This window comes from Rhyacophila brunnea, unplaced genomic scaffold (assembly GCF_057557595.1).
Source record: "Rhyacophila brunnea isolate RB1 unplaced genomic scaffold, BYU_Rbru_1.0 scaffold_9, whole genome shotgun sequence".
In the NCBI taxonomy this organism is placed as follows: Eukaryota; Metazoa; Arthropoda; class Insecta; order Trichoptera; family Rhyacophilidae; genus Rhyacophila; species Rhyacophila brunnea.
The window spans coordinates 15,943,853-15,961,972 of record NW_028233361.1 but is presented as its reverse complement, the minus strand read 5'-3'; the positions used below and the strand labels follow the sequence as shown (position 1 = coordinate 15,961,972).

Below are 18,120 nucleotides of genomic sequence, written 5' to 3'. Positions count from 1 at the left end.
CCCTATAAACACGTCAATAATTGTTTTCGGTTATCATAATGACACGGCACCATAAAAAAATGCCATGTGGCCCATTCCATAAATCACTACGCATAGTGTAATAATAACCAATACTACGATATTCAGGAGGGGGGCCCCAAGGTGCATGGTATGCATTCCAGCTCACTGTCACTGCTTGTATTTACGTATGTATGTGAGGATACACTTTCTCGCTAAGCAGAGAAATAAAATATTATTATGAAAAGTCATGTGTTATTGCCACATGTCAGTGAACCTACCATCTAGGATTAATTTTACAAAACTATTTAGTAAAAATAATAGTTTATTTTTTGTTAAATAATACGTTGATGTGTATACCACCATCTATCATCGACATTTTAAATCAAACTCAATTATAACCCAGTATTTTTTCAATAGAATGTAATGTATGACGTAGGACGCATATATGAGTCCACGGACAGCAACTAACGTTCTTCAAGGACTCAAATACGAGTCCGCGGACGTTAAGCTGCTAATATAGGTAGATACATGGCTTTTCGTCATCACGTAAAGCGGCAATGCATATAGTGTCGTTCAACAAAACCTACTGCTATTATATAAGTGCTGCTTATCCTGGACGAACATTACAGTCATACCCGAAATATAAATATGATCAATTTTGCACTAGACAACGTAACTAGTTGACTATTCTATGCCTACCGCCTCACACGACTCATAAGATGCAGCCATTAGATAAAGCGTTTATGGGACCTTTGAAGACTATAGTGAAAACATAAGACAATGGTTATCCCACTATCAATGACCGTTAGGGCCTTACAACATTGTTATGCATGGATGTCAGAAAAAATTAAAAGTTTGATATGAAAAGAATTCAAAAAGATGATATGCTATCAATCATTGGGATGAACCATCGAAAATAATAGAAAAATGGATATAACTGGAGCAAAAATAAATCAGAAGTGGCACAAGAAATTCAGTTGAGGAAAAGTGACCCATCTAAATTATTTATGAACCAAAGGTTGCATGGGAAGGTTGCACCGGAACGAGGAGACAAACCGACCTTCGGCAAATCTTGCCAACACAAACCAGAGTTAGAGGCAGTCTTTGATGGCAAGCCACGAAGCAATGTAACTCGATTCATCACAGACTGTGAAGTATACTTCACAGCCGCGAAGACAAACCCGCAAAAACAACCAACAGTGGCAGCTGCGACCTTACAAGGAGAACCAGCGCAATGGTGGAAACACCTACACACGTGGGAGGTCTTCACCTGGGAACTGAAGACGGAGTTCATGTCACAACGCCGGTGAGACCAAGTTGAATCGCAACTGAAGTCTCAGCGGCAGCCACCCTATCGGGAAGTGTACCCATTCCTGGTAGAAAAACGAGACGTGGCACTTCTCGTGATGCCCGAAGCGACGTAAGAAGACCTCGCCCGATGATTCGCCCTACTCCTTACGGGGAAGAACCGACTTGACTGTCACCCCTGGAAGACACTAGAGGAGCTGATCGAGGTAGCCAAAAACCTCGACCCACCCCGAACAGATGACGAACCCCTGCCAGAGTGTGGAGGGAGGAATGCCGCCCCGAACCCCAACAAAAATAAATACACCCAATACATACATTCAAAGTATGAAATAAAAGTTTGCAAATCAGCTTTTTCCATTCAAATGGAAAAAGTGCCAGCATACATATCGCCGGCTTAATTAAAAAACTGCTTATCTACGTAGTTGGTCGAAAAAAAGTTAAGAACGCCAATTTGTAGAGAATTTTGTACGTCATCGAACTGCAAACTACGTAAAATTAAAAAAAATATGGCATTTGCACAATCTTCGCTTTAGAAAAATGCGTAACTTCAAACATCATATTATTGACAAGAAAAGTGCGTATCTGCTTTCATTTGCTGTAAGTTTGGTAAGCAGCGAGCATCGTTCCTGTTCAGACTTATTCAATTGCTCAAGAATCTTCACATTATTCGAGGTATGTTATGTCATTATAATATCATTAAACATTAAGTTTATATAAAAAAAGTGTTGTTTACATGTTTAAAATGAACTCTAACACTGTGGTAGATACCTACTTTTCTCATAAGAGTGTGTCGGTAGATACGCAGTTTGCGGGCGTTTGTAATACGATTAATATGATATTATTATTTTTGTTGATCCCATTTCTTGTACTAAAACTTATCATTAATGACACTAAAAAAGTATAGAAAATAATTTACGCTTTGATAATAAATATTATTATGGTTATTGACTTGTTTTATTAAAAATCACTAGTGACACATTGAATTTTTATTTTACAGAAATCAACCATGTCGTCGTCAAGAGCCCATAAAATTATGAATGCCCTTAAAAATTACGTCGTCAACGATGATGGCAGTCTAGTTTTAATTGAACCAGTGGAGACAAGGACTGTAAATACAATTGAGTCAAACAATCTTGAATTAGGTGAAATTTGCATCTTGGCAGCACAGGTGGAAAATGGTTATGAAGAAAAGACAACTCATTGTTTGATTGAGCAAGCGGAGACTCAAAACTACATCCAAATGGAGTCAAATAACATTTTAGAGACAACTCATTGTTTGATTGAGCAAGTGGAGACTCAAAACTACATCCAAATGGATTCAAATAACATTTCGCTAGACGATGTGTTAGTCTTTGCAGAGCAGGTGGAGATACAGAAAAGGAGGTACAGATTAATGCTAGTCTGTCAACTGAAGATAACACAGTTGATAAACGAAGATCTCAAACGGGTCAGATAGATAAAAACCAAAGGGCAATCGCAAAAAAAAATTTAAAAAGAGAGAAAAGGGTGAATCTTGCAAAGGAAAAAAGAAAATAAATGGAAAATGGAAGTATTGCATCATCAAAGAGAAAAGAACACTGAAAGAAAGGTGTAATTGTAGTTTCTCAAAGAAAGATCGCTCTGTTATAAAATGTCAGTCGATATCAGAAAAAGAGAGGAGAGTTATTTTTAATGATTTTTGGAAATTATCTTGGGCAGAAAAGAAAGTGTTGGTTAATACGCTTGTAACAGTTAAAGCAACAAATAGAAAAACCAGTACGAAAGAAGCATCAAGAAGATCAACTTCCACTGTGCTATCCTTAAAATGCAGCGATAGAAATGTCAGTGTGCAAGAAAATGTATCTTCAGAAACTTGGCATGGGAGAGTGGATTTTAAAGAAATGGGCTAAACCTAATGAGTCCACAGATAATCAATCCATTCAATCGGAAAATGTACTACAAAAATGCACTAGTGTAGGCATTCAGGTAGTAATTGATGTCTTTGACCTTTTACCGAAAATGGAATCCCACTATTGCCGGAAATCCTCATCTAAGCTATACTTAGAGACTTTGTGGGAGAGTAAAGTGCATTTATTTAAGGCACAACAAGAATATTGTGACGACAAAGGTGCAGCTAAGCTATCAATTGCTTCCTTCTACAAAATTTTCAACATGAAAAATTTAGCTTTATATCAACCAAAAAAAGATTTGTGTGATATTTGTGTCGGGTACGAAACTAAAAATGTGTATAAAGATACGTACGATCATCACATAATCTTAAAAAATGAGGCTAGAAAAGCAAAAGAGTTCGACAAACTATCAGATAATGAAGTGTTCAGTATGGATTTACTAAGTGTACTTCTTGCCCCAAATCAAACGTGTCATCACTTTATTACAAAACTAACTTGATAACACACAACTTCACTATATACGACATAAAACGCCTGCAAGGGTATTGCTTTCTCTGGCATGAGACTCGACGGTGGTTTGAGTGCCAATGCTCTTCTATAATTGTTCATTTCATAGAAGAGTTCCTGAAAACCCACCCAATAACGGACGACAGAGAAATAATACTCTACAGTGATAGTTGCACATACCAGAACCGGAATTCCACACGCGTTATTTAACCTTTCTTCTGAAAAAAATATCACGATAATTCAACGATTTCTACATAAGGGGCACACTCAAATGGAAGCTGATAGTATGCATTCCACAATTGAGCGTGCAATCAAACGTAAAAAAAAGATAAGCATTCCACCCCAATATGTGGATATTTGCAGAGAGGCTTGTAAAAAATCTCCCTACTCGGTGAAATATCTCAACCACAAGTTTTTTAAGGATATAGAAGGTAACTTGAAAGCCTACAAGTCGATAAGGCCAGGGAAAAAAAGTGGGGATCCAGTTGTGACTGATATAAAAGCTCTAAAATACACCAATAATGGCATTTTATACAAACTACATCACATAAGTAGAATGGGATCCAATTCCTTTTCGTAAAGACGCCCATTTTGAGTGTGTTAAATTTTCTGATTTACCACAGCTTCACCTTGATAGATTGAAAATAAAAGATACCAAATACCAACAACCAACAAGAAATGGGAATACGCCCAAGATGAACACTGTCTCTTTGTAGATTTTAAAACCGCATATGACTCTATTGATAGAGAAGCTCTCTGGAATATATTGAAAGAATTTGAAATACCGTCAAAACTTATAAATATAATAAAAGTATACATGGACGGATCCAGAAGTAGAATTCATATGCAGGGTAGTATATCAGAATCTTTTGAGGTGACAGCAGGACTAAAACAAGGCGACTCCCTATCACCAATGCTGTTCAACTTAGCTTTAGAGAAAGCCGTTAGAGAAGCTCTGAAAGCAGAAGGTGGAGTTACCCTGAATGGGTCCCATAAAATATTGGGCTACGCAGATGATTTGGTGGTGCTCGGAGAATCTGAAGAAGAAGTCAGAGATATTTTCACTCCTCTGGAGGACACAGCGAAAAGGTTGAACCTACGAGTAAATGTGGGAAAGACCAAGTATTTGAAAATGACATTGAAGCCTCTGGAAACATTGGAATAAGAAACTCCTCGTTCGAGAGAACTTCTCTCTTCAAGTACTTGGGCTCCAACATTACCTCTAAAAATGAAATGTCCCTAGAGCTCGCTGACCGACTGAGAAGTGGAAATGCAGCGTACTTCGCGCTGAGTCGTCTGTTCAGGTCCAAAATGCTGTCCATCAAAACGAAATTCCGGGTGTATAACGTAGTCATCAAACCGATCGTCATGTATGGATGTGAAACGTGGGGTTTAACGGAAAAACAAGAAAAGGCGCTCCAAGTGTTTGAAAACAGAATCCTCCGGAGAATACTTGGACCCGTCAATGAGAACCACCGGTGGCGCATCCGCACAATCGCTGAGCTCTTCGACCGATACCAACCTAGAATCACTAATATTCTGAGGTCAAGAAGGCTCAGATGGGCGGGCCACGTTGTACGATCTGAAAGATCTAGAACTCTCTATAGGATTTACAAAGGCACACCAGCTGGCACTCGACCTCTTGGCCGCCCTCGACGGAGATGGGCGGACAACATTCAAAGGGATGCGGAAAGGCTGGGGATAGTCAACTGGGAAGAAAGAGCGCTGGACAGAGATTCCTGGAGAAACGTTGTGCAGTCGGCCATGGACCTGAACGGCCCCTAGCGCCAGTTTAATAATAATAAATAATAATAACATTTGCAACAACTCATAGCTACCATTGAAGAAGATTACCACTTCTTTTATGATGACCTTCCACATTAGATAGCTATTCTAATTTTATATGTAAACATTTCAATAAAATATTATTCTTCCCTAAGTTAATAGTTCAAAACTTATTTTCCTATGATTATACTTGGTAGGAGAAAAGCTTACTACAAAGGTACTTTTTTCAGCTTGTTACATCATGCTGTTACATTCATTGTGTGTTGATAATTGGGTAATATTAGTATCCTCACACAAAATTTGCATACTTAAAATAAGTTACGCAAACTGCGCATCTCCAAATTCTATGTTGGTAAGGAAAAGAGAATAATACATATCTGCATTTTTTGTTTTTTGGGGGACAGGTTGAAATTTTTCTTAATATTTGAATGCCAAATCAACAAAAATCATTATTTACATAACATAATATGTAAAATTCACAACATGATATTGGCTACAACTGATTTTATTCAGTTTTTATGATCTCCTGAACATTTTGCTAAACTGTAGATAAGCAGTTTTCTAGTTAAGACGACGATGTTCATTAAATCAGTCAAAGCTTCAAAGCCACATTACTGTCGCTCAAAAACTAGACAAAGGGTGTACTTAAGTTCCAAACTAAATATTAAAAAAATGTAGCGAATGTACAATAGTCAGACGCGATGAGTTCAACTCACATTACAATATTGGGTTTGGCAGCCCAAGGGTGGATGTATGCTCTCGGTGCACCGATTTAACCGAAAAAATTAAAACTGCCACAAATTCAGAATGTCGCATTAATTTGATCACGGAGCATCGCATCAGTATATTAAAGTCAAAGACATTTTATAACATGCTGAAAGAAACCGATGACGGTATTTTGATGATTTCCTTTGATTGTCAAAAAATTATGGCTTTGCCTAAGCTGCATACCTCAGCCGTCAGTAAAATTTATACAATTTTACAGTAGTGATCAGTAGCTCAAAGTCAAGGCTGACGGGAGATAATGTGCATACATTTTAATGGCATGAATCGGAATCCCAAAAAGGATCAAATGAGGTAGCCAGTGCGTTATTTTTTTTACTTAGTGAATTAACACAGAATAGATTTATAGGAGTGCATACAATACGGATGTTCGCCGACGGATGTGGCAGACAAAATAAAAGTAGCACAATGATCCAACGCACATTCTAAGGTGAAGAAAATTACAGGTGCGAATTACATTCAAAAATATATACCCAAGCCAGGTAAAAATTACCCAAGGCCCAACAGTGATGTAGTAACACTAAGAAAGAGTTTTCTACAGATAATTATCTCATCAGAGTTGGACAGGGCGGAAATGAAAGCCGACAGAGAATGCGCCCTGACGCTTTTTTGAAAATACTAAGAGTTAATGGCATTATGCAGGATACATTATGACAAGCGTAGTGGCGATACCAGGTCACATAAATACATGGATAAAAAAGACTTATTGGAACATTACGTCCCACTGCTACTCTTTATTGTTGAAATAAGTCTACCAAATTGAAACCTATTGTCTGATTAAGTATTGTGAAACTTTGGAATGAGCAATTTCTGCCAATTTCAAAGTCAAGTACAAATATTTTCGAAACATTTTCATCACTGATTATAATAATGATACCTCCACATTTTTTACGTGTATGGAGGACCCTTTAGGGTAAAGTGCGAGCGAAGCTATGGATGCCACATTCATGTTTCTCATAGTCCGCTAAGCCAAATATCCGTCTATCACCGCTCGCCTAATTACGGGCCTGTTGTATCTCGTAAAACTACCCTCGAAAATGACTGTGAACTACCGATATATGAAACAATACATGTGTGTAATGAATGAACTGAATTAAAGTCAATGTGATTTTTGCAAAGGGCCAAATACGGCCGCTAAAATCGTTAATATATTGTGGAGGAAACTAAACCAGGAAACCTAAATATTAATAATAGGTAGCCGTAGAAATAGTTTAAAATAAAACGTAAAATAATAAGTTAGGTATTATTAAAACAGAGGCTGGGATATCGGCTGGTGGCGAAAATAATAAAAATCAATAGGTAATTTTGTAACCGGATTTAATTAATTATCTCTGTGAATTAAAAATACACTTTAGACATTTAATTACAGTTTTTCTCAAAGTTCTGACCCATGCTTCATGTGTTAATTGCATTACCTAAATTCAATGTGTATTAATATTGACCTCTACCTATGTGTGTAATAGTGAGAAACTTTTTGTGAACTTTGATTGTTAAAAATAAAACTTTCTCTTGAGATTTGTGCTACGAACGACGTGTGTTTCATTTCAAACATTCACCATCATCAACTGTCAATCCTACATCTACCCAACTGTCAAGACTAACTTTCACTGAACGTGCTCTACCAACACCAAATCCAGCTTCTATTGACCGCCCTGAACACTATACCATCACTGAGCTAGTCGAAGGGTGGAAGCTGGTCATGTAACTTACACGTATCAAACGACGACGCGCTACCAACGGCGTCATTAACATCAGGTCAACCGGAGAGCTGAGTGCGGAGGTCGGAACGGGCTTTGCGGCCCTGACTTCCCCCCTACCCAGACTTCTCCGGGGTGTCAATAATATATCATTTAAGTCAGCAGGAACCGACTTGTGCTCAGAATGTATATCCCCTGATCCGTGCCACGGACGAATTAACTCGCCAAAGTATGTATGTCGGGTCTGGCCACGGACAAATTAACTCGCGGGTTCTTGTAAATGTCATATCTTCTGAATAAACATTCTGTGTATATTTTCTAAACAATATCGATCATTTTAGTGTGAAAATATTAACGATAAACTCGATAAACGATAAACATGTGTTGGTAGGTTTTCACAAATATTTATCATTCCGTTCCTATTTCATATTTTTTAAAGGATTTATTTTATTCTGAAAATAGCTGGCCTACAAGTGTCCACCTAGTAAAAATTGGCTAGCAGTGATAAGGTTAAAAGAACGCAAGAAGAGACTCATCAGAAAATGAAAAAGCCTTATTTCCTGCTAAATTACAAGTCCACTTTACACTACAACTGACACCCACATTTTAAACTCTCTAGGACTGCCAATAGTCAATGATTTTAATACTGATCAAGTTGCTATGGACCAAAACTCATCTTTGCCATACAGTGGTTATAATCGATTCAGAAGTGCACATGATGAATTTTAAAAAAAATTCTCCAATAATTCATTTGCACTTGCGTGTTCTGTGTGACATGTGGTTCAAAGACGATTTAATTCTTACGACGATTTAAGAGATTCTGGACATGAAGAAATTTTAACCAAGAATATACCTAATATATCTGAAGCAAATATTAAACTATGCACCACATGCGTTCAAGCTTTAAATAAAAATAATATAACATTGATGTCAATGTACAATGGTTTAAATTTCCAGAAATACCTCATGATCTACCAGTGTAGGATTTAATTTTGGAAAGACTTAAATCACCACGTATTCCTTTCATGCACATCAGAAGACTGAGACATGTGACAAATAATTAACGTGCCTTGTTCAGTTAATATGATGGTCAAATTTCTTCCAAGAAATATTGATGGCGACTATTAATTGTATAAATGTACATAGGGTAGGTGCTCCTTTGGTCAGCCAGCTCCAGTAGTCAGCCATGCCAAACAAAACATTATATACGAAGTAAAGTAAACATTAAATTATTTAATTTATTTGACCCAATGCTCGGTCACCTAATAACGATTATTGACAATAGTGTACTGCCATCTGTGGTTCGAATGAGAAATAAATTTTAATATTTATTTAGTTGGAGTTGGAAGTTCGGAAAGTGAGTACGTGTTTTTGACGTTTTGGACGAGTTGACATAGTGCTCGAAAATACGATATACTTCAATATTCTATGATAATTTGTTCAAGGTAAGTTTTCCTTCTACTTAATCATGATATATCTATTATGTTTTAGTGTAAAACGAATGCATTTAAATAATATTAGTTACTTTTTTAAAGCGGCTGCCTTTAGGGTCAACTTTTTCAGTTTTCCAAAAGTCAGCCACCCGGCCGACAACTGGATTATTTGATAAAAAAATATATAATATCGCTTGGTATTGAAATGACAAGCTAACGATGTTCTCTTATCAATACAATTAAAAAATATTTAGTTTTCTCATAGGATCCTATAGTCAGCCGCTTGTAAAAGTACTATTATGCTGGCGGCCGAGAACTGGAGTTCTCAAATCCTTAGGTCAGCCACCTTTTAAGTTCTTCATTTAATCATTGTAGATTTCTTTTATAATAAAAACAGCTACTTGTATTTATAACGAGATCTAGTTGATAAATTGATTATTTGTTTTCAGTTTACAGATATGGAGCCAAAGAAGCGTTTGTTGCGGCAATATGACGAAGCTACTCTATCGGCTGCTCTAACAGCCATCAAAGAAAATCATCTTGGAATTCGAGAGGCTAGCCGGAGATTCGGAGTACCAAGAGGAACTCTGCAAGATAGGATCCATGGTCGCATTGCAGAAGGACCTCAACGCATGGGACCAGCACCTGACACAGTGCTGACAAGTACAGAGGAAGAAAGCTTGGAAGAATGGCGCATAAGTTTGGCGAAATGCTGGTTTCCCCGAAAAAAGGATGATGTTGTGGATACAGTCCAAAGCATTATTAAAAATTCCGAAAGGAAAAATCCTTTCAAAAACGGACGTCTAGGCAGGAAATGGTATGCAGGGTTCATAAAAAGGCATCCTTCCTTGGTCCATCGTGCTCCAGAAGGCATCACAAAGGGGCGGGCTACGGTAACAGAAGAATTTATAAGGAAATGGTTTCGAGAATTAGCAGATTATTTTGAAACAAACCGGCAATGAAGACATTTTAAAAGACCCTGAAAGGATATTTAATGGAGATGAGACGTCTTTTAGTATGTGCCCAAAAAGTGGAAAAGTAATTGCTCCTAAAGGTTGGAAAAACGTCCTCGATATCCAACTTGGAAACGAAAAGGAGACAATTACGGTCCTTTTAGTTTTTTCTGCAAGCGGAAAAACAGCCGTCCCTTTAGTCGTACTCCCATATAAAAGGCCACCAAAAGATGTAGTCAATAGCATGCCAGAGAAGTGGTGCTTAGGGCTCTCGGAAAGTGGGTGGATGAAGAGCGACGTATTTTATGAGTACGTTGCTAATGATCTCAATAATTGGTGGACAGAAATGAAGATACAGAAGCCGATACTATTTTTTGTAGATGGACATCGGTCACATCTGACGATGGACCTTAGTTCATTTTCTTCCGAGAATGGGATTATTCTTTATGCACTTCCTCCAAACACAACGCATTTAATGCAACCTGCCGATGTCAGCGTATTTAAACCACTAAAATCCGAGTGGAAAAAAACAGTACATCAATGGCATATGGTCGAAAATAACTTCAATAAGGTTTTAACAAAGTCATCTTTTTGTCCACTGTTAAAACAAGTTTTAGAGATTCCTGGTCTTCCAGAAAGTATAAGAAACGGTTTCAGGAAGTGTGGATTGTATCCATTTAATGCTAATGCGGTGGATTATACTAAATGTGTGCAGAATGCTCTGGAGGCATTAGTTATACCGCCGGAACAAATTGAAGTCGCCACTCCATCTATAAAAAATATGGCCATACAGGTAATAAAATCTCTAGAAGCTGAATTACTTGCGAGAGGACAAGATGTCAAAATTATTATTGATGTAATTCAGGCAGCATCGAATTCATGTGTGATTCCAGAGCAAATCTTGTCACTCGAAGACATTGAACCTGGTATTTATAATGTTGGTGAAGAAGGAATTTTAGACTTTGACTTGACTAATGATTGGTCCAATGAGTTGATCAATAATTTGACTAATGAATCAACTACAAGTATAAACCCTCCAACCGATCGAACAGCAATTCCTGAATCAAAAAAAATTACTGTGCTAGAAGACATATTCTTACCAACCAAATTTCTCTCAGTTCCTTCACCTTTTTCTACCCATCTCTTTTACCCTTCCCCACTTCCAAGCCCATCTAATTCCAAACAGAAACTTTCCAAGCCCAGTGCGATTTCCTCAAGTGCATGGAGGTTGCTTGAAACGAACAAGGAAGCTTTAAAAATTAAAAAGGCTGAAGAAATAAGAACTAGGAAAGAGGCTCGTCAGAAAGCGGGAAATATAGCCAAAAAAACTAAAAAAAGAGCACTTTCTGTAAATGTTCTAAAAGAAAATAAAAGTTTTGCGACTACGGAGATGATACCCAAGAAAAAGCTGAAAGCACGTAAAGAAAACAGTGAAAACTCAGTTCTATCTTCTGACGATGCTGAGTGCAAATATTGTAAACGAAAATTTTCACAAGATACATTAGGGGAAGAATGGATTAAATGCGTGGTCTGCGATGGGTGGTGTCATGTGGCATGTGCTGATGCAGACACGAACAGTTTTGTCTGCGATTTTTGTACCCAAGTAGTCGTAGTTTTCTATATTTGTAGTATGTTTTGCAAGTTTTTTTATCGTCTTACAATAGTATAATACGTACAATTTTATATAATAAGTAAATATTTTTTACCTTTTTTAATAAAATTTGAGTACCCAAATTAAATAGCCCTGTTTTACTAGCATTATCGTAAGATTATAATAATTCAAATCCTATTTAGAATCAGGCGGCTGACTTCTGGTGCTGGGGTGGCCAGAATTAGGAACATGGTGGCTGGCCACTGGGAAATTGGGTTTACTTTACAAAAACAAAATTTATATGCTAAACTCCATGAGATATCATTAAATTTCGCTTGTTACAAAAAAAAACACAAACACCCAATGTTATTTATAAACATATTACATCAGTATGCACTTCAGATATGTGCCAAGTGGCTGACTACTGGTACTAAGAAAATTCATCGATCCAGTTACTTACATGGTATCATTAAGAAGCGTACAATTAAAACTTGTCTACAATTTTTGGTACTGTCTCCGTTGTATACGATATTAAAATTTATGATTCATTTTTCAATGATAACCAAATTCACGACCACCAAGTTCAACAAAATGACATCTGTGAACATATTCCTATAGAAGAGAGTCTTATGGCGCAACAGACATTAATGTGAGATGAAGAACAATATTTACTGTCATGTTATACATGCCACACTGTGACAATTCGAGGATCCTAGGCTGGCAACACCGAAAAATGGACTGCGCAAGATGGTGGCGAGCGAAAGGAAGTGAGAGGTTGTTTTTTGATTGGCGTATCGGTCGAAGTTAATTAAAAAGGGATTAAGAAGAAGAAAGTTTTTTGTGCGAGGCTGACGTTGGAAACTTCGAGACAGGACGGACGTACCCGAGTTCGGTCCGCTAATTGCGTCCGCTTGACCATGGCGGCCCTTCGAACGAGAACCAAATACGCAAAATACCGTCGGCGAAGACATTGGCCCGTCGCTTAAACCATGGCAGATCAGTAAGCTGTGTCGTTCCATTTTATTCTATTATTTATTTAAGCCTTTCCGCAAGATTGCTAGAGCCGCTTGTTTTCTCAGTCATTTGTTTGATCCACTCGTAAATTCATATGTTACGCCTGTGCGAGGCGTTAGTAAAACAGCTGTCAAACAATATAAACGTCATAATATAAACTCTTTTGTTGAACGTTAACCTTTCTTTTATTTGCTCCTTGTTTCCTATATATTTTTACTTCAGATTTGGAGTTGGCGCCCACCTGACTAAATATATCTTTAGTTTCATGGTTATTGTCCACACAGGGCAAGTATTCCGCCGGAGGTTGGGGATTTCTGAGTTTAGTGGTACTCGAGAAACGCCATGGCCTGAGATAAGAGTCCTTAATATTTGCTAGTAGGCACTTATTTATTGATCATTACCTTTGTTATACTCTATACTTATCCAGCTCACGATTCTTTATGTGACATTACGTATTGCACGGTACACCTGTACACCGTATCATTTTATTGTATTTGGGGATGAAGATTATGAGGATTCGAGTTCGTGTCACTCTCACAGTTGCTTTTAAACATGTTGGTAAGGATACCAAAATTACTAGAAAACAAATTGAAGATGAACAATAGATTCATGATTGTATTGACCGATTCAATTGTACAAAAGTCACAAATTTTGATGTTAAATGAAACTTGATTATACGATAATGAGTCAATTGATATACCAAATTTCAATTGTGTAATTCAATATAAACGATCGAATGTTCGAGCTGGAGTTTATGGCGAAAAATGTTTGAATCCAGGATGTATTCTTAATTTAAATATTAAAACAAATATTCAATCAGCATTCAGGTTACCTTATCACAATAGACAAAGTCATCATCTCGTCTCATGTATTGAGAAGTTGAATGTTGGACGCCGTGTTCATATGATGATCATATTCTAATTATGATAATCACTCACCAAGGGACTTATTTTTCTGTAAAATTTTTACTTTTAACCTTTTAGCAGCCCAGCTGATAATACTAGGTATAATCTCCAGGGCCCAAGAATTAAATAAAATATAAAAAATAAATTATCAGTGGAAAATTTTATATCTAGCACTTACATATTATGAGACATCGTTTGAAGTTCGTCGAACGCTTAGACTATAGATACATCTAGACGCCACCCATTGCATTGCTAAATGAATCCGCGTGCCTTGCGTTTGGTTTGTAAGCGAGCGAACGCATTCGTCTACAAATGTTCGAGACCATAGACCATTTTGCTAGTGCTCGCACTAGACGCTCAGAATTAAAATATAATTTTCTATTTTTTTACGTTATATAGTATTTTTAAGCGGTCAAAATGCAACCATTAGATAAAGATATCCATAATTTAAGTTATTTTAAAGAAACACTAGGTCACTGATATTAAAATATATAATAAAATACAAATAAATTATCACAAACATATATCAACTTACTTATGAAACGTAATACCATCTTCTTGCTTATCAGTACGGCTACCACATTTTAAGACAACACACAGAACCATCTTTTCTACTTAATTAACCAAAAATATTTACCACTGACTTTATGTTTAACACAAAAAATATCAATTAACACGAGCTCGCAAGTTATCGACGCTATGTGAAGCGTTTCGCCCCGATTTGATGGCGATACTTTTGGAAACTGGCTTGTAGCTAGTAGACCTTTTATCTTACTCTAGCGCGTGTCGCAGAGATTGTAAGGGTACCGAATACTTTCTCACTCGCACTCATGCATCGTTTTTGTTCAGGCCTTGGTCGAACGGGTTTTTCATTCATAATTTCATGAAAATGTCGGAAAATTTGCACTAAGGTTAGGGTTATCACAACACTGCGAATTTACAAGAAATAGTTCAAAAATATTTTTAAAAAATTCAAAAAAAAAAATTATTAAATTTATAAATTTTACAAATACACATTTTTTTTGCAATATCAGTATTATTTTCACTGTCCACATAAACATCTCTAAAAGTTTTCTTCCTTATGGTAAATTTCGAAACACGGTTCAAAGCATAGTGCAATGTCACATTGCTTGCACACAAACCGCGTTTCCCTACGTTTCTTATTGTTTTTTGTATTATAACATACGTAACACCTTCTGGTGACACTAATTTTTTTTTCCGTGAGTGGTATTTTACCCAGAAAAGCCTGGTGGGTAGCGGCACCTTCCGCTTCAAATTTGTCTTTGGCTGTGTCTTGTGTTTTTGAATCAGTTGATCGATAACGTTCAACTGAAAGTCACCTAAGGGCTGTTTTTTACCAGTTTTTTGTTGGTACAATATATGCGCATTCAGTAATGATAAATCTAATAGGTGGAAAAAAAGTTTTTTGTACCATTTCAGGGTTTTTCGTGATGAGTTTACGGATGAAAGCATCATGTCACTTTGGTCTACAGCGCCCATGTTTTTGTTGTAGTCCACGATGGACTCGGGTTTTGAAATAGGAATTTTTGTCACATAGTTTACTTTTCCCGTCGGTTTGAATACATTCTTGTGCACTGTGGTCAACATCGTCACGTCTTTTTTGTCTTTCCAGGCCAATGCCATCATTTCGTCAGTGTGAAATGCCTCGGTTTCCCCTCTCTTCAATTTTTTTACGAATTTCGGCATCCCAATTCGATTTCTTCTCACGGTTCCGCAGGCATTTGTCCGGTGGTCATACAGGTACTTGAACAATGTTGGGCTGCTGTACCAATTGTCGATGAAAAGCGTATGTCCTCGCTCCAAGTACGGTTCAAGTAATGTTACCACAACGTTGCCTGATATTCCGATGTAATTTTTCTTCTGAATTTCTGTTTGTTTCCCCGTATAAATTATTATATCCAAAACAAAGCCAGTTTTACAATCGGCCATTACGAAAATTTTAATCCCGAAACGACTTGCCTTCGTTCTGATAAATTGGCGAAATAAAAGCCTCCCTTTGAAGAGAAGAAGACTCTCATCGATGCACAAATTTTGATAAGGATACAAGTACTGTTTGAAAGAAATTTTCAGCTCTTTCAAGACCTGTCTTATCTTGTACAATCGATCTCCGGGAATTTGAGTTTCATTATCACTAAAATGCAACAGTCGATGCAAGAGCTCAAAACGATTCCTGGGCATTGATTCGGAATAATACGGTGAAAACAACATTCTTTTGATAGACCAGTGTTCAGTAATTTTTTTGCGAGAATTACGTGACATGAGCATGCACACTCCCAAAAATGTGTACATATCATCGGTTGTACAGTCTACCCATCGTCGTAAACGATCACTCAGAACCGTGATATTTTTTGTAGCAAATTTAAATTGTTTATTTGTCTCTCGCACTATCATTTCAATAAAGGAAATGTGGATAAAACACTTGAAATAATCCATTTCAAGTGCATCCGAAGCTAAACTATCTGCTTTGCATCCCGATTCAGTATCATCGAATGAAAATGCGCGCGGGTCAAATAAATCCGATTTCCACTCAAATGTTGGTCTTTCAGTAGCTTCGGATGTAGTTGGTTCATTTTCTTCAACTTCCAAAGTATCGTCAACTTCATCAACTTCGGAATCATCACTATCGTCTTCAGATTCAATCGTTTCTAAAAGATTGTCAATTTCACCATCTTCACAATATTCATCCATTTTGAATTGGAAAAATTGGTAAACTAAACTCGTAAATATAACACTTTTGTTTGTCCAAATTGAATGCAAAATATAAATAAAAATAGTCACAGTACTTAGTCACTCGACACAAATAAAATTTTCAATCTGAAAACATCGAAAATGTTTCAATTCAATCTAAAAGTAAACCCGTAAATATAACACTTGTATACGCAAATCATACGCGAAATATAAATATAAATACTCACAACACTTCGTAACTCAACACAAATTAAATTTCAATAAGAAAAAATGCAAAATCTTTCAATTAGAACGCAAATCAGACTATCATCCCGACGACCAATTATTACGCGAACGCGGTGCGAACTAATGAGTCAACAATTTCTCAGTACATGGGAAGAAATCGGTAACCCTGAATGGGCCTCTCGGGAATCCCCTTTATTCTCGTGATGTATTTGACTTTTCAAACGTTTTTGCCTGCAGAGCTTGCCCATAGATGTCAATACACGTATTAAAATTGAAAAAATAAATATATGACTCATATTAGGCGCAAAAACGGCGTGACGAGTTTCGCTCGTCACGGCCGCACGAAAGTAGACGCCCATGACGAGAACCACTCGTCAGTGGCTATTAAAGGGTTAAATATCGTCACCGTTTTAGCAAAACCATTTATGTGTCACTTTTATCAAAAATGACTTTTGAATACAGAGTCATTCCTTATTTTTTTCTCTATAGGCCAGTAAAATGATCTATGTGTTTGGTAAAATCGCTCCGAAGTTATTTCAAAAAATAAAAAACAGCTATGTGTAAAGTTCAAAAACCACGGTTCACAAAAACAACTATGTGTATATTATAGTAACATATATATGGTATTTTGATATCGAGAGTGTTATGTTTTTTTACAGTTGGCTACAAATAGTTTATTTTTATATTTAATTATGCATTATGGTCTTGCACGACAGTTTGAAAAATGAAAGATGCATGCTCACATAAGGTGATTGAAAAAACTGTCACGTCATTTCTTTGTGGGGAATTTTCTCAAGAAGAGAGACAGGAAATACTCAATAATTTCTGGAAGATGCCTACATGGCCAATAGGGTAGGGTATAGGCGAGAATTAATTTAAAAGTTGTGTCGATGACAGTGGCCAATTGAAAGCCACAATGACAGGTAATAAGAATCTGAATGAAGATAAATAATTGGTAATGCAACCAAAAATCAAAACGGGAGAAATTTGTGGAAAAATGTTACATTGTGGTTGGATCTAATTCCAAAGTTCCCAGCCATTATTGCAGAGAAAATACCTCCAGGGTGTATGTGGAATCGTGTTTCCGATCCAAAATACAAATGCATGATGAATATAAAAAAATGGTCTCTGGAAAATGGTCATAAAGCAGCAGAAGTATCCTTTTTTACCACCAACGTTTTATAACCAACCACGTAAAGATCAGTGTGCCATCACTGCCATCTGCTGTGGTTATAAAATGAAGACTGTTTCAGAAATGGAATACAATAGCCACATTATTCAAAAAAAAAGATGCTAGAAGACCAAAAATTAAATGACGGAG

The 18,120-nt window shown here is 36.9% G+C and overlaps 1 protein-coding gene across 1 annotated transcript; it reads left to right on the top strand.

The window, feature by feature from the left end:
• Window positions 1–5,884: 5,884 nt before the first annotated feature.
• LOC147063333 (uncharacterized) lies at window positions 5,885–14,347 on the top strand. The gene is made up of 3 exons (XM_085960026.1): window positions 5,885–6,382; window positions 6,556–10,343; window positions 10,375–14,347. The coding sequence occupies exons 2-3, from the start codon at window positions 9,861–9,863 to the stop codon at window positions 12,022–12,024; spliced, it is 2,133 nt and encodes a 710-aa protein (XP_085816152.1). The 5' UTR covers window positions 5,885–6,382; window positions 6,556–9,860; the 3' UTR covers window positions 12,025–14,347.
• Window positions 14,348–18,120: the final 3,773 nt, after the last annotated feature.

Coding starts and splice junctions, on each gene's coding strand:
- LOC147063333 (XM_085960026.1), top strand. CDS start 9,861: ATGGAGCCAAAGAAGCGTTTGTTGCGGCAATATGACGAAGCTACTCTA. Junction 10,344..10,374: donor TTCGAGAATTAGCAGATTAT/TTTGAAACAAAC, acceptor GAAGACATTTTA/AAAGACCCTGAAAGGATATT.